This window comes from Emericellopsis cladophorae, assembly GCF_022114955.1.
Source record: "Emericellopsis cladophorae strain MUM 19.33 chromosome Unknown NODE_6_length_900724_cov_123_231613, whole genome shotgun sequence".
NCBI classification, from domain to species: Eukaryota; Fungi; Ascomycota; class Sordariomycetes; order Hypocreales; family Bionectriaceae; genus Emericellopsis; species Emericellopsis cladophorae.
This window is the reverse complement of record NW_026250931.1, coordinates 470,040-486,695: the sequence shown is the minus strand read 5'-3', so window position 1 is coordinate 486,695 and position 16,656 is coordinate 470,040. Positions and strand designations below refer to the sequence as shown.

Sequence of the window (16,656 nt, the reverse complement as noted above, 5' to 3'; positions counted from 1 at the left end):
CACTCAACTTATGAGGCATAATGCCCACACCAGGCGGATACTCGTTGATCAAGACATGGTTCGGACCCTTATGTGGACTGTCTTCGAACAACCAGGACTGGTCTGCATCAGACAGCGGGATGGATTTTAGCCGTGTCACCACGGGGTCATCCAACCAAGCTGGTAATGGTGCATGCAGGAGCTTATTCTGCACAAGCTCCGATGGCCACGCTTGTAGCCTCCGATGGGTCAGCTGCTTCCATCGCGGTTTGGGCGCGCTTGCAATCTTATCGAGAAGGAGTCTCTCCTCGTCTTCTGTGATAAAGTTGGGTATGTAGTAAGCGGTGTTTGGAAGCTTAGAGACCCGAGCGTGCTCGAGGATGCGCGGCAGTTCTGCGTTATGGCGCTCAGCCATGTTGCGCTGTCGTTGGCTCGGGCAGGTAATAGAGATTGTTTTATTGAAGAAGGCGGAGTGATGAAGAAGGACTGGTGGCTGGTTGAGACTCGGATGACGCCAATCATCACTTGTGTCAGTAGGTCGGCCGCGGGAACTCGATTGGGGCGTTTCACGAACGGACGACCGCTCAGACGCTCATTGTTGCACAGGGCATGTAAGTCTTGGACTCGACGCGACAACTCAGATTGAAAGCGTCTGGCGATTCTTGGGAGGGCTGAAAGCAGCAGGATAGAGCCCACTATGTGCCGCAAGAAGATGGCGTAGAGGATGGTTACGCAATTAAGACACTCGCTCCTTCTGCGACTGCCAGTGCTGGCAAGGGTGGAGCCCTTGGGAAGTTAGCTTCTTTGTGAGAACCAATGAGAGGGGTGGCTGAGCGACATGGTCTGGCGCAGATTTTTGTCGATGGACGCGGCTGCGCGCAGGTGGAGCTTGCGTTGATTGAGCTTGCGCTAAGCAAGTGGGTGATGTCCCTTACAATCTCTTAACAGTGTACCCAAAACCGGCAGTAGCCCAGCCCAGCCCAGCCAAGCACAGGAGCAGTTAGCCAGCCGACAACAGAGCGTACCTTGGAGCCCGCCTTTCCTCGACTTTCAAACATCTCCCCACCGCCCGCTCTGGTTATTCGTTACCACACTGGCAGTACAGACAGACACGACCACGACGACCTGTATAACGACACCGATCGAGACGCTTGTACGATAGCATTCCTGATTGCCTTGCCTCTGCCCGCTCCCGTCGAAGATCGCCAATTTCGCTCTTGTCACTCATACACTCACCAGTACGAGGCGAATTAGTGCGGTCACAACGCCCCTTGGCAAGGCCGTTCACTGAACGAGACTCGCTTTGTTGTTCTTGCCGCTCTCGCACCTGCATTTTGTACGAACAGCACCGGCTCGATTGTGTGCAGGATGTTGCCAGGCATCATTCTCTGGTCCAGATAGAATTAATATGGATGCGCGCAATGCTGCCGAGCCGGATCAGACGAGGCCTGCTGACGCCCAATCACCCAGACAGCAGCCGCAGCAAACCAGGCCCGATACTAGCCTCGCTGGCAAAGCATCGTTACCACAAGAAGATCCTCTGGACGAAAGCTCGGTAACGCAGCACAGGCCGGCATCGGGCAGCCCTGGCCCGGCCAGACAACGACGCAATAGTGACAGCTTTCAACACGACGACAGCGACTCGGATGCCGAGACTATCGTACTAGCTGGCAAGGATGGACAATCTCCCTCCAAGGTTCGCAAGGTCAGACAGGAGGATAAGAGCGACATCGACATGGACGGAACCACAGAGAGCACGTCGAATCGAGAGGATCGTGGCGATGTCCCCGAGCCGGAAGCGAGGAACCATCAGCGCGACAATTCGAACGGTGATGCTAAGCTGACTTTCAATCGAATACGGAATAAAGATGAGTCCAGCGTTCTGAGCTCGGCACATACCTCACCAAGGATACCCTCCAGAGCCCCGTCAGTCGATAGCGGATCTTCAGAAGACGATCAGCCTGGCTTCCGCGATGGCTCGGCAACGAAACGATCGACCCTCGAAACGCGTCGCCCAATCGATGTTATCCATTCGCACAAGCGGAAAGTCCCCAAATCGGACTCCGAGGATGAGGAGCACGCTCGGAAAGTTCGCCGCCAGCGTACGGCCAGCGTCGGGCTGGACGCAGACCGTAGGCAGAGAGATCGTCGGCCGTCCACCTCGAAAGCGCAATATCTGCAAGCTCAGTATCGCTCTCCATCTCCGCCTTTGCGATCGCCTAGGTCTCACCGCAGAAGTGCCTCGACCCAGTTTTCGTCGTCAACTGGGTTGAGCATGAAGAAGAAACGCCTACCGCCGCCTCTGCAGCCAACGGATCAGTCAGACGAATCCTCCGCTAGTGGAAGCCCCTACCCCCGCAAGCCCAAAGCCAGGAGTTTGGCAGCCTCGAGCATGGCGGAGACCACCGCTTCTCCAGCTAAAACCACAACGCACAAGAAACACCTTGATGCCCATGGGAGAACGCTACTCGCCCGTGCCTGTGCGAAAAGCGAATTCGAAATTGCGAAGCAACGCTTGCGAGACAGCCCAGAGGATCTCAACATTGCCGATTATGCGGGCAATACACCTCTTCAAATCGCGGCCCTCAACGGTTGTGAGGACATTGTCAAGCTTCTGATCGACGCTGGTTGCAATCTGGATTGTGTCAATTATGATAAAGAAACACCTTTGCTCGATGCGGTCGAAAACGGTCATTTTGAGGTCATCAAACTCCTGCTCGATGCAGGCGTTAACCCCAGAAAGGCCAATGCCTATGGCAGGGAGCCTATTGATCTGTTGAGCGAAGAGGCTGATGACTATGACGAGATTCGTGAGGCGCTGAACGAAGCGAGGAAACGATTCGGGGGGCGGACAAAGACATCTGAAGACAGGCATTCCCACATTGACAAGAATGAGGGATGTGATAGCCCCCGGCGGTCGCCTCAACCAACCAATAGCGCATCAAATCGTCGGGGAGGCACGGTCAGATCCACCAAGACTCGGAACGATCTTTTGTATCAGCCGCTCGACGACAAAACGTTACTGCAGGCCGCCGGCAGGGGGGACGAGGAGATGGTAGCCCGTATCTTACAGGTGAAGGGGAGTTGCGAGGATGCAGAACCTATGGTGGCAGCAGCACGGGGGGGACACGACCTTGTTATGCAATTGCTACTGGGGCTAGGCGAGGCAAATCCCGACCCTAGCCCGGTGTCCTCTCAGCCCGCTGAATTTGCAACACCAATTCTAGCTGCGATTGGACAAGAGAACATCAAGGTTTTGGAGTTGCTGATTGAGCAGCCACAAGTCGACCCCACCAAGCGCTTTCGCGGCGAAACCTACTATGAAATTGCTCGACGCCGGCAGGGCACCAACTGGAAGGACGAAGAGCAAATGCTCAAAAACGCATACGATGCCTTCAAGTCATCTGCAAAGACAAAGTCACCGGGTCGCCGAGGTCGGGAGAGGGACAGAGATGAGAAGCGGCTAAAGAAGAATGATCGATCTGATCTTGTCTCAGGCAACCATCACTCTCGCAGTCCCTCGCGTGAAGGGGAAGCCCCGAGACGCTCGGCCAAGGCCACCAGTCCACACCAATCGCGTAAACCCGAGCAGCACTCCAACGTTAGCGATGAGAGACGCGTACGGAAGAGAGATGAGCGCACGATGCCTGCCAACGCGTCTGATCAGGATACGGCGGCCAGGCAGTACGCTCTCAAGGCGAGACGCACTGAGTCTGAAATTGCGCTCTCTTCCGAAGGCGAGACGTCTAAGCCTAGGCGCAAGCTTGTATCGAAAGGGGCCCTGCGAGGAGAACGGGACACCCATAGGCGCCCCAGCGTCACCTCGAGCGCGTCTGCCATCCAAGAGCATTCTAGTCCGCATGAGAACCGCCACGACGATGCGCCCGACAAGACTAAATTTACTGAGAAGTACCATGATAGAGCGAAGGCACTCAAGCGAGAGGAGTCCAAAGATTCTTCGAACACACATGACGGCGCGATCAAAAGACATCGCAACAGTCTGACTCCCGACAGACCAGCAAACGGAGACAAAAGCCAAGGCGAGGTTCCAATCAAACGTCGCAAACCAGAAACCGAAACCTCAGAAAAGCAGAAGCGGGCAAAACGCCCGCTTTCCCAGAGCGGGGCTAGGGACACTTCGAACAGCACTTTCTCTCAGGCAAAGTCCGCACAGTCCAGCAGTCGACGGGAACACGACTTGCCCACTGGCGACAAACCCGGGGATTCCAAGACACAGTCAGACGACGCGTCCGTCCGAATCAAAGCAGAAGATACCGATGTCGATATGCCGGACGCTGAATCTCGCCCGGAACATGTTGCCGCAAGCGTTGAGACCGAGAACAATGACAAGAGAGCGGCAACCGCGACCTCGTCAGAGGTATCACAGAATCAGCCGAACCCAGACGTTCGACGCGATAACGGCAATGCAACAGACGACCGGGATCAACTGGGCAATTGTCATCAAAGCAAAGAAGAAGAGCATCGCGCCGATTTATCCAACCAAAGAGAGAACGAGGACAAGAAGCGTAAGGAGGACCTGGAGCGAATGCACCAGGAAGAAATGCGCAAGCAACGCGTTGCCGAGGAGAAAGCCCAGCGCGAAGCCGAGGAAAAGGCCCGCCGCGACAAAGAGGAGGCTAAGCGCGTCGAAGCCGCCCGGAAGCGTAAAGAGGCGGACGAGCAAAAGCGCCGTGAAGAGGAGGTGCGACTACAGAGGGAGCGGGAGGCTGCCGAAGAGATTCGGCGTTTGCGTGAGGAAGAAGAGCGTCGTGAGCGTGAGCGTCGTGACAAGGCACACCGCGAAGAGGTGGAGCGCAAGCGGGCAGCTCGCGAGGCGGAACAAAGACGCCTACGGGAGGAGCACGAAGCTGCCCGCCTGGACAAACTCCCTCCATTGTTGCGCTGGCTCGACACGTGCCCCAACCCAAAACTACCTGCGTTGGCCGACAAGTTCAGAACGCTGCAGGGAGTACGCTACGACACCATTCGCCCAGAATTCAACCATACGGCGGAGGGTCGAGAGCAATGGGTTCTGAACACTCACGCGGCGCTTCTACTGGGCGAACAGGATCTAAGTCTCACAAGATGTCAGTATGCCACGATTCCATGCGTAAACAACAGTTGCTGACTCCTCATACAGACACTGACTGGCAGCGCGTCCCTGTCTCCAACCTTGCCAAAATCACCCTTTGGCGGATCGAGAGTCTCCTATACTCGTTGTTGGACAAAAAGACTTGGGAACTGGGTCAGCAGTTGCCCCACTACTACGAAGGCGCGAGTCCTCTCTCAATGTCCTTGCCTGCTAGGGAGAGGCTGCGGGAGGCTGCTTGGGAAAGGTTCCGCAACATGGACTTGTTCTTTGTCAGGGTAAGTTTGATGGCGAGGACGTTTGACTACGACAACTGACGACTGCAACAGGTGTCCGATTTACTGTATACGATACCCAACATTCCTCATTTGCGCAACACCAAGATTGTGGTCACGTATCGTGAACTGATCGAGAACGATACCCAACGGCTGGGATGGGTACCAGCGCAGAAGTGGAAGCATGATCCCGACGCGAACAGGTATGGCGGTTTCTTCGCCCCGCGCAACAAGTACTATATCACCGGACGCCTCGTTGGCGAAGATATGCCACAGCCGGCCGAAACGAGCCCAGTACCGTTTCCCGAACAACCAGTGCCTCGTCGGGGTCTGATACAGGTGTTCCCTAGTGATCCGGACTATACACAGCGATGTCTGGACCAGGGACTGGAGCATCTTGTAAACAGACCCAAGCAGCATCTGATTCCTAACGGGGTTCACTCACCGCCCATCAGCCATCGGGCTGATACACCAAGCGCAGAGGCAGAGGATGACGCACACGCTGAGTCTCTCAACGAGTCGCGTTCAATTATGAACGGGTACATCTCAAATGGCCTCACTTCGAATGGTCACTGAATTCTTTTTCTTTTTCTGTATACGACGAGCAGGTCTACACAAGTATTCCGCCGGGCACGGCTGAGCTCTGCTTGGCACTGTAGAGACATCAGTGGCACAGTGAGTCCGGAAGTTGGAGGCGGACACAATGGACGAGTCGAACGATGCATCTACTGCGGCGTTTTGGAAGCATTCTGCTAAGATACCTGTGGAGTTATAGCAAGTGGCATAGGATCTCTTGGTGCATGTGCAGGTGTCGTGAGTTCAATTGACAGCCATTCTGCAAGGAGCGCCTTGACTTGACGCTTCTCATATTGTGAGAATGCAAATCCACGGCACACGGTGGGGTGCACTGACTGACTTTAACATGATATAACTGGATTTGGCAGACATAAAGTTTGGCGCCGCTAAGAGCCTTGGCAGCTGCTGACATCACTGGTGGGTGGTACTTGAACTTGGCGGCAGGCGCAAAATTTACCCCACCAAGAAATTACTGTGACTACTTTCCACCAACAACCAAACTTCATCATCCTAGTCCTCGATTCTGCACGCGTGCTGAATCCCGTTTGCCCAAATAAGATCAAACCATTCGAATTACTAGTTCTGCGAAGACTACTCCCAGAGATCACGGCCGCTGTCGTGCAACTTCGCCCACCATGTCGACAACAGTGGACAAGGTATGTCCCGCCTAGTGGGAGCATCGAAGCCGGTTGGATCGAATACTAATTATTTTGTAGATCAAGGAGATCGAGTCAGAAGTACGTACACGTAATATGCAAGCCCTCGAATCGATGAAACTGTCCACCGCTAGACCCAGTATCTAACTGCCTTAACAACAGATGGCTCGAACTCAAAAGAACAAGAATACTTCATTTCATTTGGGTCAACTCAAAGCAAAATTGGCCAAGTTGAAAAGAGAATTACTCACTCCGTCAGGAGGCGGTGGTGGCGGAGGTGCTGGTTTCGACGTTGCGAGGACGGGTGTGGCCAGTATTGGCTTCATCGGATTCCCGTCCGTCGGCAAGAGTACACTGATGAGCAAATTGACTGGCCAGCACTCCGAGGCGGCTGCTTATGAGTTTACGACCCTGACCTCGGTTCCTGGTCAGGTTGTCTACAACGGTGGGTAACTTCCAGGGCGTCGGGCTGGTTTGGCTCTTGTAGAGTAAAACTGATGGCATTTGCAGGCGCTCCTTTACAGATTATCGATCTACCTGGTATTATCGAAGGTGCCAAAGACGGCCGCGGTCGAGGTCGTCAAGTCATCGCTGTGGCCAAGACTTGCCATCTAATTTTCATTGTCCTGGATGTCAACAAACCCCTGACCGACAAGAGAGTCATCGAGTCCGAGCTGGAAGGTTTCGGTATCCGCATCAACAAGGAGCCACCAAACATCACATTCAAGAAGAAGGACAAGGGAGGTCTGAACATCACCAACACCGTCCCTCTGACGCATATCGATCACGGCGAGATCAAGGCTGTGATGAGTGAGTATCGCATCAATTCAGCAGATATCACGATTCGCTGTGATGCAACGGTGGACGACCTCATCGACGTCCTTGAAGCCAGGAGTCGTAGGTATGACATTCAATCGCTGTCCGGTACTTGGATCCTGCTAACAGATTTAGTTATATCCCCGTCGTCTACTGTCTCAACAAGATCGACTCCATCAGTATTGAAGAGCTTGATCTCCTCTACCGAATCCCGCACTCTGTGCCCATCAGCTCAGAGCATGGCTGGAACTTGGACGAGCTCATGGAGGCCATGTGGAACAAGCTCGCTCTGAAGCGAGTCTATACCAAGCCCAAGGGCAAGGCGCCAGATTACTCCTCGCCCGTGGTGCTCCGGTCCAACAGGAGTACAGTCGAAGATTTTGTGAGTTTCATGGTGTCCAGCGATTTGTATAATCATGGTATCTGACGCGTGCCGAATAGTGTAACGCCATCCATCGAACCATCACAGAACAGTTTAAAACAGCCATTGTGTACGGCAAGTCCGTCAAACACCAGCCGCAGCGTGTCGGCCTGGGCCACCTGCTGGAAGACGAAGACGTTGGTGAGTAGATTCCCCGCTCTGCCCTTTATGCTTTACAGGCATACTGACGGTCTCAAGTCACCATTGTCAAGCGATGAGCGCTTCGATTTCCAAGACAGTGCGTTCGAATTCCCAAGAACGCGCTGCTCAACCTCCCGGCACATCACCGTGTGCCACTTGGAGCCCTTGGGCCGCAGAACGACACGCCTCGCGTTATGCGCCTCGCCTCGCAAAGCTCACGGTGCTGCCCATCACGCAAGGACGGCGACCACAAGCAGACCGCTACCTTCGCGAAGACTCTGTAGTCTGCCTTGCGAGATAAGGTAATAGCCGACAGCAGTCGGGCAGTGGATTCAAGTATTGGTCCTCGGACTCCTGCTCTATCAAGATCAATATTACCCGCAGTGTATATCCGCCCGCACCCTTCAATTTTGTGTCTCACCACCGTCGTAACGGCCAGCGCATGTGGTGTTTGTCTGTTGGACTAGCAAGCTTCGCCCTGATGTATGTCGACTTACTGCTGCATAGTGAGCGCATCCAGCCCGCATATCCGTGGGCCTCTGTTTCTGCGGCCGCCTGTTCTAGCAAAAAGAAACGTGGGAACACTTGCGTGCCCCAGGTCGAGGGCAGCAAATCCTGCATTCTGCAGAATGGGGAGGGTAGAGCAACCACAAGCGCGTCAGGGATCAATGTTGTGCTTGGCTTGCATGCGGCGCTTATTCAGGCCACTTGTAATCATCTGGTGTGAGTGACAGAGGTTCACAAAACCGGCCAGTATTCCGACCTAGTCATTGAAAATTTCCTCTACAGAACGTACGTCGTCGCGTTGCCCGAGCTGACATCTGTTGGCCCAGGCAAAATGGCACAAAGGGGTCCAGCACTAAGCGGTCGATGGGAGAGATGGCCGCTGGCTGCCTCGCTCCTAGCCCAAAGTCATTCACTCTGATGCCTCTTTGCCCGCTATAGGGGGGTACGTACTGTAGCAGCGTATGCATTTAACACGAATCGTTCGAATGTGAGGCGAACAGCGGGAGCCAAGCTGCATGGATGCTTGATGGGTGTCGTGTCAATCAATCCGGAATGTCGTTGAATCCTGGTTGCAGACGCCACCCTGAAACCAAGAAGAGGCGATATGCTTTTGCCGAACTCAATAACGGCAGGGAGACACCTTAAGCCTCAAAGATCGAGCCACACGGCAAAGGGGACAACCTTGAAGAGCTTGTTGGAACGCCTCGGGATGGTTGGCTTTTTGTGGGCGTCCGGCTTGCAGGCCGGCTGCAATGGGAGTTACATCAGCCGCGGCCGACATTTGTTCTGCCATCTGCGTGCTACAGGACTTTTGGGCTGCTAGTTGACATCAGCTACGACTACGGGAGACTTTGGGGTTATCGGAATTCAGGGTATGACCATGTACGGAGGTCCAGGCCCCCGACGAACGGATCATGATGGGCTTGTGTTTGTTGGCGCCCGTCGCCTTGTCAAGAAGAACCTGGCGACCATCAACGGGAGACCGACGAGCGGACGCCCGGATGGTCTTCCCCGACAGATTAGCGATGCAAAGCAAAATGTAGCTCGCTGTCGCTCTTCTCTCGTTCGGGAGAGCTTCTCGCCCGTCAGTCGTCACTGGGGGCCTTGCTCATTGTTATGTTTGTCGATCGTGCAGCAGCACTTCCCGACCAAGAGGTTTCTTTGTCGAATGCCCTCGGCAGCAGCCAACGCTGGGCTGGCTGGAAGGCTCGGACCTAACCAATACCATCGACCTGGATTGATTCGCTTGCTTGCCCCTTCTCTCTATTGGCCTCGGCAGATTACGTTCTGCCCGCCAGGCTGCCACTCCACTCACCGTGGAACACTCACTACCTGCTTTGATCAGCCTTGATGCCCAATACATAAGGTTCTGGGACCCGACGTTGGCTACTTGCTGAAGCCTGAAGCAGGAGTCAGGACTGAGACACCATGCAGGCATACGCGGGTCGGGGGGGGAGGGGGGACTCGTCCGCTTACTTATTACTCACTCACACGGACCAGACGTCCTATCCACCACCATCGGCAACATATTGATGATTGATGTGCCAACAGGTGTCAACCGACGGCCACTGAGGACGCGGCAGTTGTGCTGGCGATTGATTGGGGCACCCGAAACCCCAATGTCCCATGGCCTCTCTGCGCGAGCGGCGAGCTTGATGATACGGAGTACTGCGTCTGTCGATCGATCGTCAGGTCGCGGTGCCTGCCTGCCTCCGTTGTATGAACTACTACGTATCAACAAGTGAGGCTGGTACAACTGCCTCATCAGGACGTGGTGGTCGCAGCGACTCTGGACAATCCCGGGAGGCTTCCGAGTTTAAACATGCACAGAGTACGACCAACTGCGTTTGATGGGGCTGCCTGTGACGCTCAATGTGTCGCTGCTTCAGCACCATTCTTTATTAAAAAAGACGGCTCTGGCCGGATGAAGACAAGCCGAGCGTTGGACGACAACTAATGGGGGACATGGGTCTGCCTGTCTGGTTGGCAGGGGTCAGCGGAAGAGGGCGACGAGAATGACCTTCATTATCCACGGACTCTGGAATACGGATCATGAATGAACGGTTTTCTGCATACTGATGAAGGGGACGGCAGCTCGATCAAGGTCTTGCTGGATAATTATCACCCTTTGCGGCCCAAGGGTTGCAGAGATCTGCATTGACAAGCATTCACCTCTACGCAGTAGGTATTCTCTCCCTGAGGCTCCGAGGCTTGCGAGCTCTGCTCGCTACCAAGCACAAAGGATCAGCAACCCCTGCCGCGCCGGCTGGCCTTCCCGTCCTGGGGCCTGAAGGCTGAAGCTGGCCCGTCGTTGATAATTGCCAGTCGCGTCTATCCGCGCCGCGGAGCACGGGGCGTTCCAGTGGCCGATGAGCCAGTGATGCGAAGCCACCGATGCAGAGCAAGGGCGGAAATAACGACGGCATGCACGGGAGCAAGGTGTCTGCGGGAGGCGAAGAGCTGTCAGAGCTGCCATCCAATGCACACCCGCTTCCCGTACAGGATGTCTGTACCAACAACCAACAACCAACGACCGGCCGAATGCCGCCGGTTGGTTGTCTCTACTCTCGGGCTCTACTCCGTACAGCCTCTAATGACCTAGTTCTCACTCATAATGGGCCCGACAACGAGGTACTGTGCAATATGGCCACGGTGAGACAGGTCTGCCTCTGCCTTGGTTCGGTCAGTTTCGTTCGACAACTGACGAAGCTGACAACGAGTCTTGAGGCGGACCGTCTGTTGGCCGGCTGGTTGACGTACCCCAGTCAGTCAGTCAATCAATCATGCACCCGCATACGCTATGGTACCTGCTTGCAAAGATTGTGCGTCCAGCTCAATCTCCCCATCGAGCCTGCACCGTCGTCCCCCGGCCTGTCTGGTCCGCAAGCCTTCTCTACGCGCCTACGGAGTGCTGTACTAATTACTCGCTAGCTCACCTTTGTTTCTTCCTATGATCCCCCAGTGTGCGCCGACCCCTACAAGCGCCAAAGGACCCTGGTCGCTACGCGGGCATGCAGCTGCTAGGCTCTACTTGGTAGCATGTCTCTCGTCTCTCCACCCTGGAGCGTCTTTCCCTTCTTGTTGCGTATGGGGACAGCCAGTCGTGTTTGCTTGTGTCTGGTAACCAACCGATTCAAGAAGGACGACGGTCGTGGGGATCCGGCGTCATTGTGCGAAATGCCTCATCTTGTACTTCTGATGATATGATTCGGCACCAAACAGGATCCCCGTGACCTCATACGCTGTTTAATGGGGTCATCAGGCCTTGAGAGGCGGGTCACTCGAGCGCGGCTCCGAGGGTTGAGCCAAGCCAGGATGCCAGGGTGAGTTCCGGCCTGCCCTATCCTGTCGGACCTGGCCTGTTGCCGAAAGCTTCTTGCTTCTGCCATGCGCTGTCATCCCAGTTTGGGCATGAATCCACGGATACAGACAGTATCGGCCAACAACAGAGGGATGTTATTTCTGCTGGCCGAGCGAGCGCCATGGATGCGTCCTCGTTAATACTGGCCGCTCATTGTCACGCATCGTATTCTCGCTGCGGGACAGGCCTTCTCGCAGTGGCCACGCGACCCTATCATCTGTCATCCGTCCCTCAAGACTCGCTACAGAATCCCCGGCGAGTGAAGAATGCGAAGCGCTTGTGCGTGTGGGGTTGACGTTGGCCATTGGGTGGCTGGCCGCTGGCCTACCCGTCTGGCATGCCATGCTCCCTTTGGTATTATTCACCAACACACCACTAACAAGCATGCCGCTGTCCCTGTGCCGCTGTCGGTTTGTTGGACCACTTTCCCAGGCTGATGTACGCAGGTCCAGTCTTGATAGCGCACGCCGCCCGAGTTTGGGTGCCTCATTGAGCCTTGGATCTTGGTCGTCGGTCTTGAGTCTTGGCCATGGATAAATGCCCAAAGCTGACAACTGCTGCAGAGGGACGGTTCCAGGTCAATTACTGAGCAGGTCGAGCAGATCTCCTCGAAAGCTCTCGTCAGATCTCTGGTAGCCGAACCCTGTTAAGCTCCCGTCTCTTGCACCACCACAACATCAACAAATAATAACTTCCCGTCCGCCGCTATTCCTTTTCGCCCTATGGTGTAGGCTTGGGCTGTCTAAGGGCTTTCTTACCCGCTTTGGCACCCCTCTTGGCCTTTTCATCAGCAGAGGGCGGATGCTGGTGAACGATGGTGAGCGGGCAGGCGAGTGAGCTTGTCCACACACACACACACTCTCGCTCTCTCTCCCTCTCCCTCTCTCCCGCGCACACCCCATCACGCAGACCCCATCGTGCCGAGACCCCCCCCCCCCCAGCCTCGGGGTCCGTTAGGTCCAATCCCACCCTCCATTAGACGCCGGCTGCTACTGTTGGGCCCCTACGAGGGTCTTTCGGGTCCGTCCCTCATATTCCCAAGTCAAGGCCTACCAATGTCCATCATGTTGCCCGCTGCACCTGGCCCTGGCTGGATGGTTGGTTCGGCGGGGTTTCACAATACCTCACCTCTCCCTGATTCCCTTGTCGGCACTCGGTGCGCCTGCGTGCGTCCTGCAGACGCAGACAGAGGTGCGTAGAGTGCATGCATGGCTGATATCGAGACCGATAGACTGATGAATGCCAGAGACTAGCACAGACACTGGCTGGCTTCTGGATATACACACTCACTCGCACGTATATACCTAGGCCAAGTCCACTCTACTAGTCTCAACAGCTGATCCCGGCCTGCCTTTGCTTTTCTCCTTGATCTTGGTTCTACATCCATGCGGCCTGATCCTCATCTTTGAAAGCAAAGGGGTCATCAGAAGTCGTTTTATTTCTGATACGTAACGATCTGCCGTATCTGAGCAGTCAGTTACTCGGTCAACCTACACAAATCGATTAGTCCGGCTTTTGGATGCCTAACTGACCAACCAAGCTACATTACCTTACTTATCTGCGGCTGATCAACGCGGACCGGCACGGATCCAACTCGTCTGTCTATCCGCTGCCTAGCCCGCCATAGTACTCTTTCCTTTTTGCCTCTCATTACGGAACAGTGCCCACACGGTTCCCGCTAGCAAGTTGGGGGTCTTGCTCTGTCAGCCATCCTTATTAGCCCTCCGACAAGCGCCGCTGCCGTCCCACTTCGTCCTTGTCGACATCTCCTCTTGTTGGAGCTCCGTCAAGGTGATACAGTGCTCCCTCACTCTTCCACCCGTGTCCTGCATCGCCATGCTCTGACACTCAAGCACAAGGAACAAAGCACGGTCACTGGGAGTGAAAACGTGGCTGTCCCGTTACTTTTCAAGCCACAAACGTCCTCCGTCCTCACCCACCGGACACGGAAAATTGGTACCTCTAGTCGACGCCTTTCCCCTCCAACACTGGACGAGAACCTGAAGTATACAGCATCTCTTGGCTGCCCGCCGCCAGAAAACACCTTTTGACACGTACCGACCGTCTTTCCGCCGTGGACGCCCGACTGCACACGACCAAGGAAGCATTCCTGTTCTTTTTTCCCCTGTCTCGTCCTCTCTTTCCTGCTATATGGTAGACCATGGGCGGCCTTCTGTCCACTGGTGTCCAGATTCCCTGCCAGCATTCACAAACGTGCCTGAGTCCAGCACGACACCCGCCAAACCTGGCCACGACTCAAAAGCACTAGCCTAGGGTTGACTGGGCCAGCAAGGTCCTGCTACTGGCCATCGCGACCTCGAGAACTACCAGCTTCAATGTCTACTCTACTTCAACGAGACAGCAACATGGACAACCACGACAATGCTGAGGGGCACAAGATGGATCCAGATGTGCCGCGGACCCATGGCAATGTGTACGGGGGCGAGACATGGGGCAACATCAGCCCTTACAACTCCAGCCCATACCAGTACAGTCCAATTAACGAGTACGGGCATTGGGGAAGCTACATTCCTCACGCGTCGCAGGCAGACTCGCATTATTTGCCCGCAGAATCCTACGACAGCATGTCGTCGGGTCCACCCTCCCAGCAGCCTCGCTACATCAAACCGGCGCCGACAACGCAAGCGATGCAACATCTGTCTCAGCTTCCCATGCTGAACACGGCATGGCCGAGCCAGCTCACCAACCCGATGCCCTCAGGGAGCTATTCAGCGCCCGCTCTGTCGACTGTGACGCCGGTGTCTAGTGCTCAGTCTGCCGAGACACCCAAGCCGACGACGCCCTTGGAAAAGGTCAGAAAGCTACTGACAACAGAACAAAAGAGGCAGATGTGCAAGTACAGCGAGGACAACCCGGGGACGCGACAAGCAGACATTGGTGCCAAGTTTGGGGTAGAGCGAAGGTATTCCATATCCAATCCTCGTTTGCTACACTCGGTGACTGACAAGCATCTCCTTCCAGTACAGTATCCAAGGTCCTGCGGCAAAAGGACATTTACCTGAAGAACACGTCCGAGACGGAGAACGTGCCCGCGAGGAAAAAGGGTCAAGACTTGGATCGTACACTCAGCAACCACTTTATGAAGATGCAGAACAGCGGGTTAGAGATCAAAGATAAGGACATCATGGAGCGAGCCAAGCAGTTTGCGTACGCAAGTGGGCATAACGAGAATTTTACGAGCAGCTGGCTTCTCAAATTCAAGCAAAAGCATGGCATTGGCAAGCACAAGGGGGCCAGGCTGATCAGGAGAGCGTCCGAGGCCAACATACCAGACAGCGCCAGGATGTCGACCAGTGTGAAGAAGAAGCGATCCATGTCCGGCATCACCTCACCGACCTCGGCAACAACACAGCTCTCGCCCCTTTCCGAAAGTCGAAGCGACGAGGAGGACTCCGCACCGCCAACGGGCCTTGGGCTGGATTTGGGCTTTGTTGCGGCATCCCGATCTTCAACTTCCTTGACCAACGGGATCATGGGCGAGGCGTCTTTCGCGGAAAGCAAGTCCTCTTCGTTCGGCTCGGGAGCTCTCAGCCCAGTGAATCGCTCAGAATGGGGTTCGTTTGCCGCGAGGATGGAGCAGAACGAAGTGCTGCAAGGAGGTGCCTCTGTGCAGGGACTTGGGCAGTACACACTGCATCAGCCCTACATGGAGCCCATCACGCCTCATCAACCCGTCCCCAGGGGCTCACCGACACTCGAGTCCCCGGAGCAAGAAATACGGGCCGCACCGTTTGCGATCGACACCAATTTCGCCTCGCCTCCAATGCTCCGTCGAACCAACAGCTCTTCCAGCATAGGCAACACTCGGTCCAACACCACGGCAGCCACGTCGATCGACTCTTCGCCCACCTCGCCTTCGCACGCCGAAGCGACGCGATCCGCGACCATTCTCGTGTACCACATGCAGGCCATGCAGGCCCAAAACAAGAGCATCTTCAACCAGAATGAGTTTGCGACTGTTTGCGAGATTGTGAGGAAGTTGCAGCTGCAAAGTGACAGCAAAGGCCAACCTGGAAAGGCGTCCGTGGGAGGCTCTCTTGACCGGATTCCCGAAGGCGACGGCGAAATCAACGGCGGTCCGGGAGACTCCGGCATGAAGATGGAGATGGACTGAGATGCATTCACCTCCCCCCTTCTCCAACATGGACGACGACCATAGTGCGCATGATCCCACGACAACGGCAATGCAAGCAACAGCGACCATGAATGAACCTCTGCTGGCCAAAATCCAAAAGCAACTCTTCTTCTTCTACCTCATCGAGAACATACCTTACATACCTTACACGACATTGAGGAGGCGACTCCGCAGGACACCACACATTAGTTACAGAGGATCACACGAATCCATTCGGCAACGAAAAGAAAAGCTATACCCTCACATGCTTTATTTGCTCACATACATCACAAAGACATACTCTCATATACCCCAGAAACACTTTCTTCTTCTTTCTGGTTGTTCTCCGATTCTTGGTCTTCCAGGACGCAACAATCTCGTTTCTTTCTCGCCCACGCGGGTCATGGACGAGGCACGAAAAGAACAGCAGATTCTCACTTTTTTCATCTTCATCATCTCTCTTGGTCCTCACGGCAGGAGGGCAAGGATATTGGTTGGACTGGCAGGGAGGCAGGCACATAAGATCGGAGGACTGAGCTTCACAGCTCACAGGGCAACCTACTTTGAATTCTTTACCCTTCAAATTTCTCGTTTGGCATATCCTAATTCATCTTCTTGTGTGCGACCTTTGCCCCCAGATTAGGACAGCAAAAAGAGGCGGGCGGGCGGGCGGGCGGGCACTTGATGCAGGACATTGGGA

At 55.0% G+C, this 16,656-nt stretch overlaps 3 protein-coding genes across 3 annotated transcripts; all 3 read left to right on the top strand.

Moving 5' to 3' along the window:
- Window positions 1-1,387: 1,387 nt before the first annotated feature.
- On the top strand, window positions 1,388-5,919 carry J7T54_001717 (Reticulocyte-binding protein-like protein; the record flags this gene model as incomplete). Its single annotated transcript, XM_051503744.1, has 3 exons — window positions 1,388-5,066; window positions 5,120-5,346; window positions 5,398-5,919. 3 exons carry the CDS (start codon window positions 1,388-1,390, stop codon window positions 5,917-5,919), a joined length of 4,428 nt encoding a protein of 1,475 aa, XP_051364697.1.
- A 635-nt stretch (window positions 5,920-6,554) lies between these two features.
- On the top strand, window positions 6,555-8,030 carry J7T54_001716 (uncharacterized protein; the record flags this gene model as incomplete). The annotated part of the gene is made up of 7 exons (XM_051503743.1): window positions 6,555-6,575; window positions 6,636-6,656; window positions 6,738-7,020; window positions 7,086-7,476; window positions 7,527-7,773; window positions 7,833-7,953; window positions 8,011-8,030. 7 exons carry the CDS (start codon window positions 6,555-6,557, stop codon window positions 8,028-8,030), a joined length of 1,104 nt encoding a protein of 367 aa, XP_051364696.1.
- Window positions 8,031-14,157: 6,127 nt separating this feature from the next.
- Window positions 14,158-15,956, top strand: J7T54_001715 (uncharacterized protein; the record flags this gene model as incomplete). The annotated part of the gene is made up of 2 exons (XM_051503741.1): window positions 14,158-14,744; window positions 14,804-15,956. The coding sequence occupies 2 exons, from the start codon at window positions 14,158-14,160 to the stop codon at window positions 15,954-15,956; spliced, it is 1,740 nt and encodes a 579-aa protein (XP_051364695.1).
- Window positions 15,957-16,656: the final 700 nt, after the last annotated feature.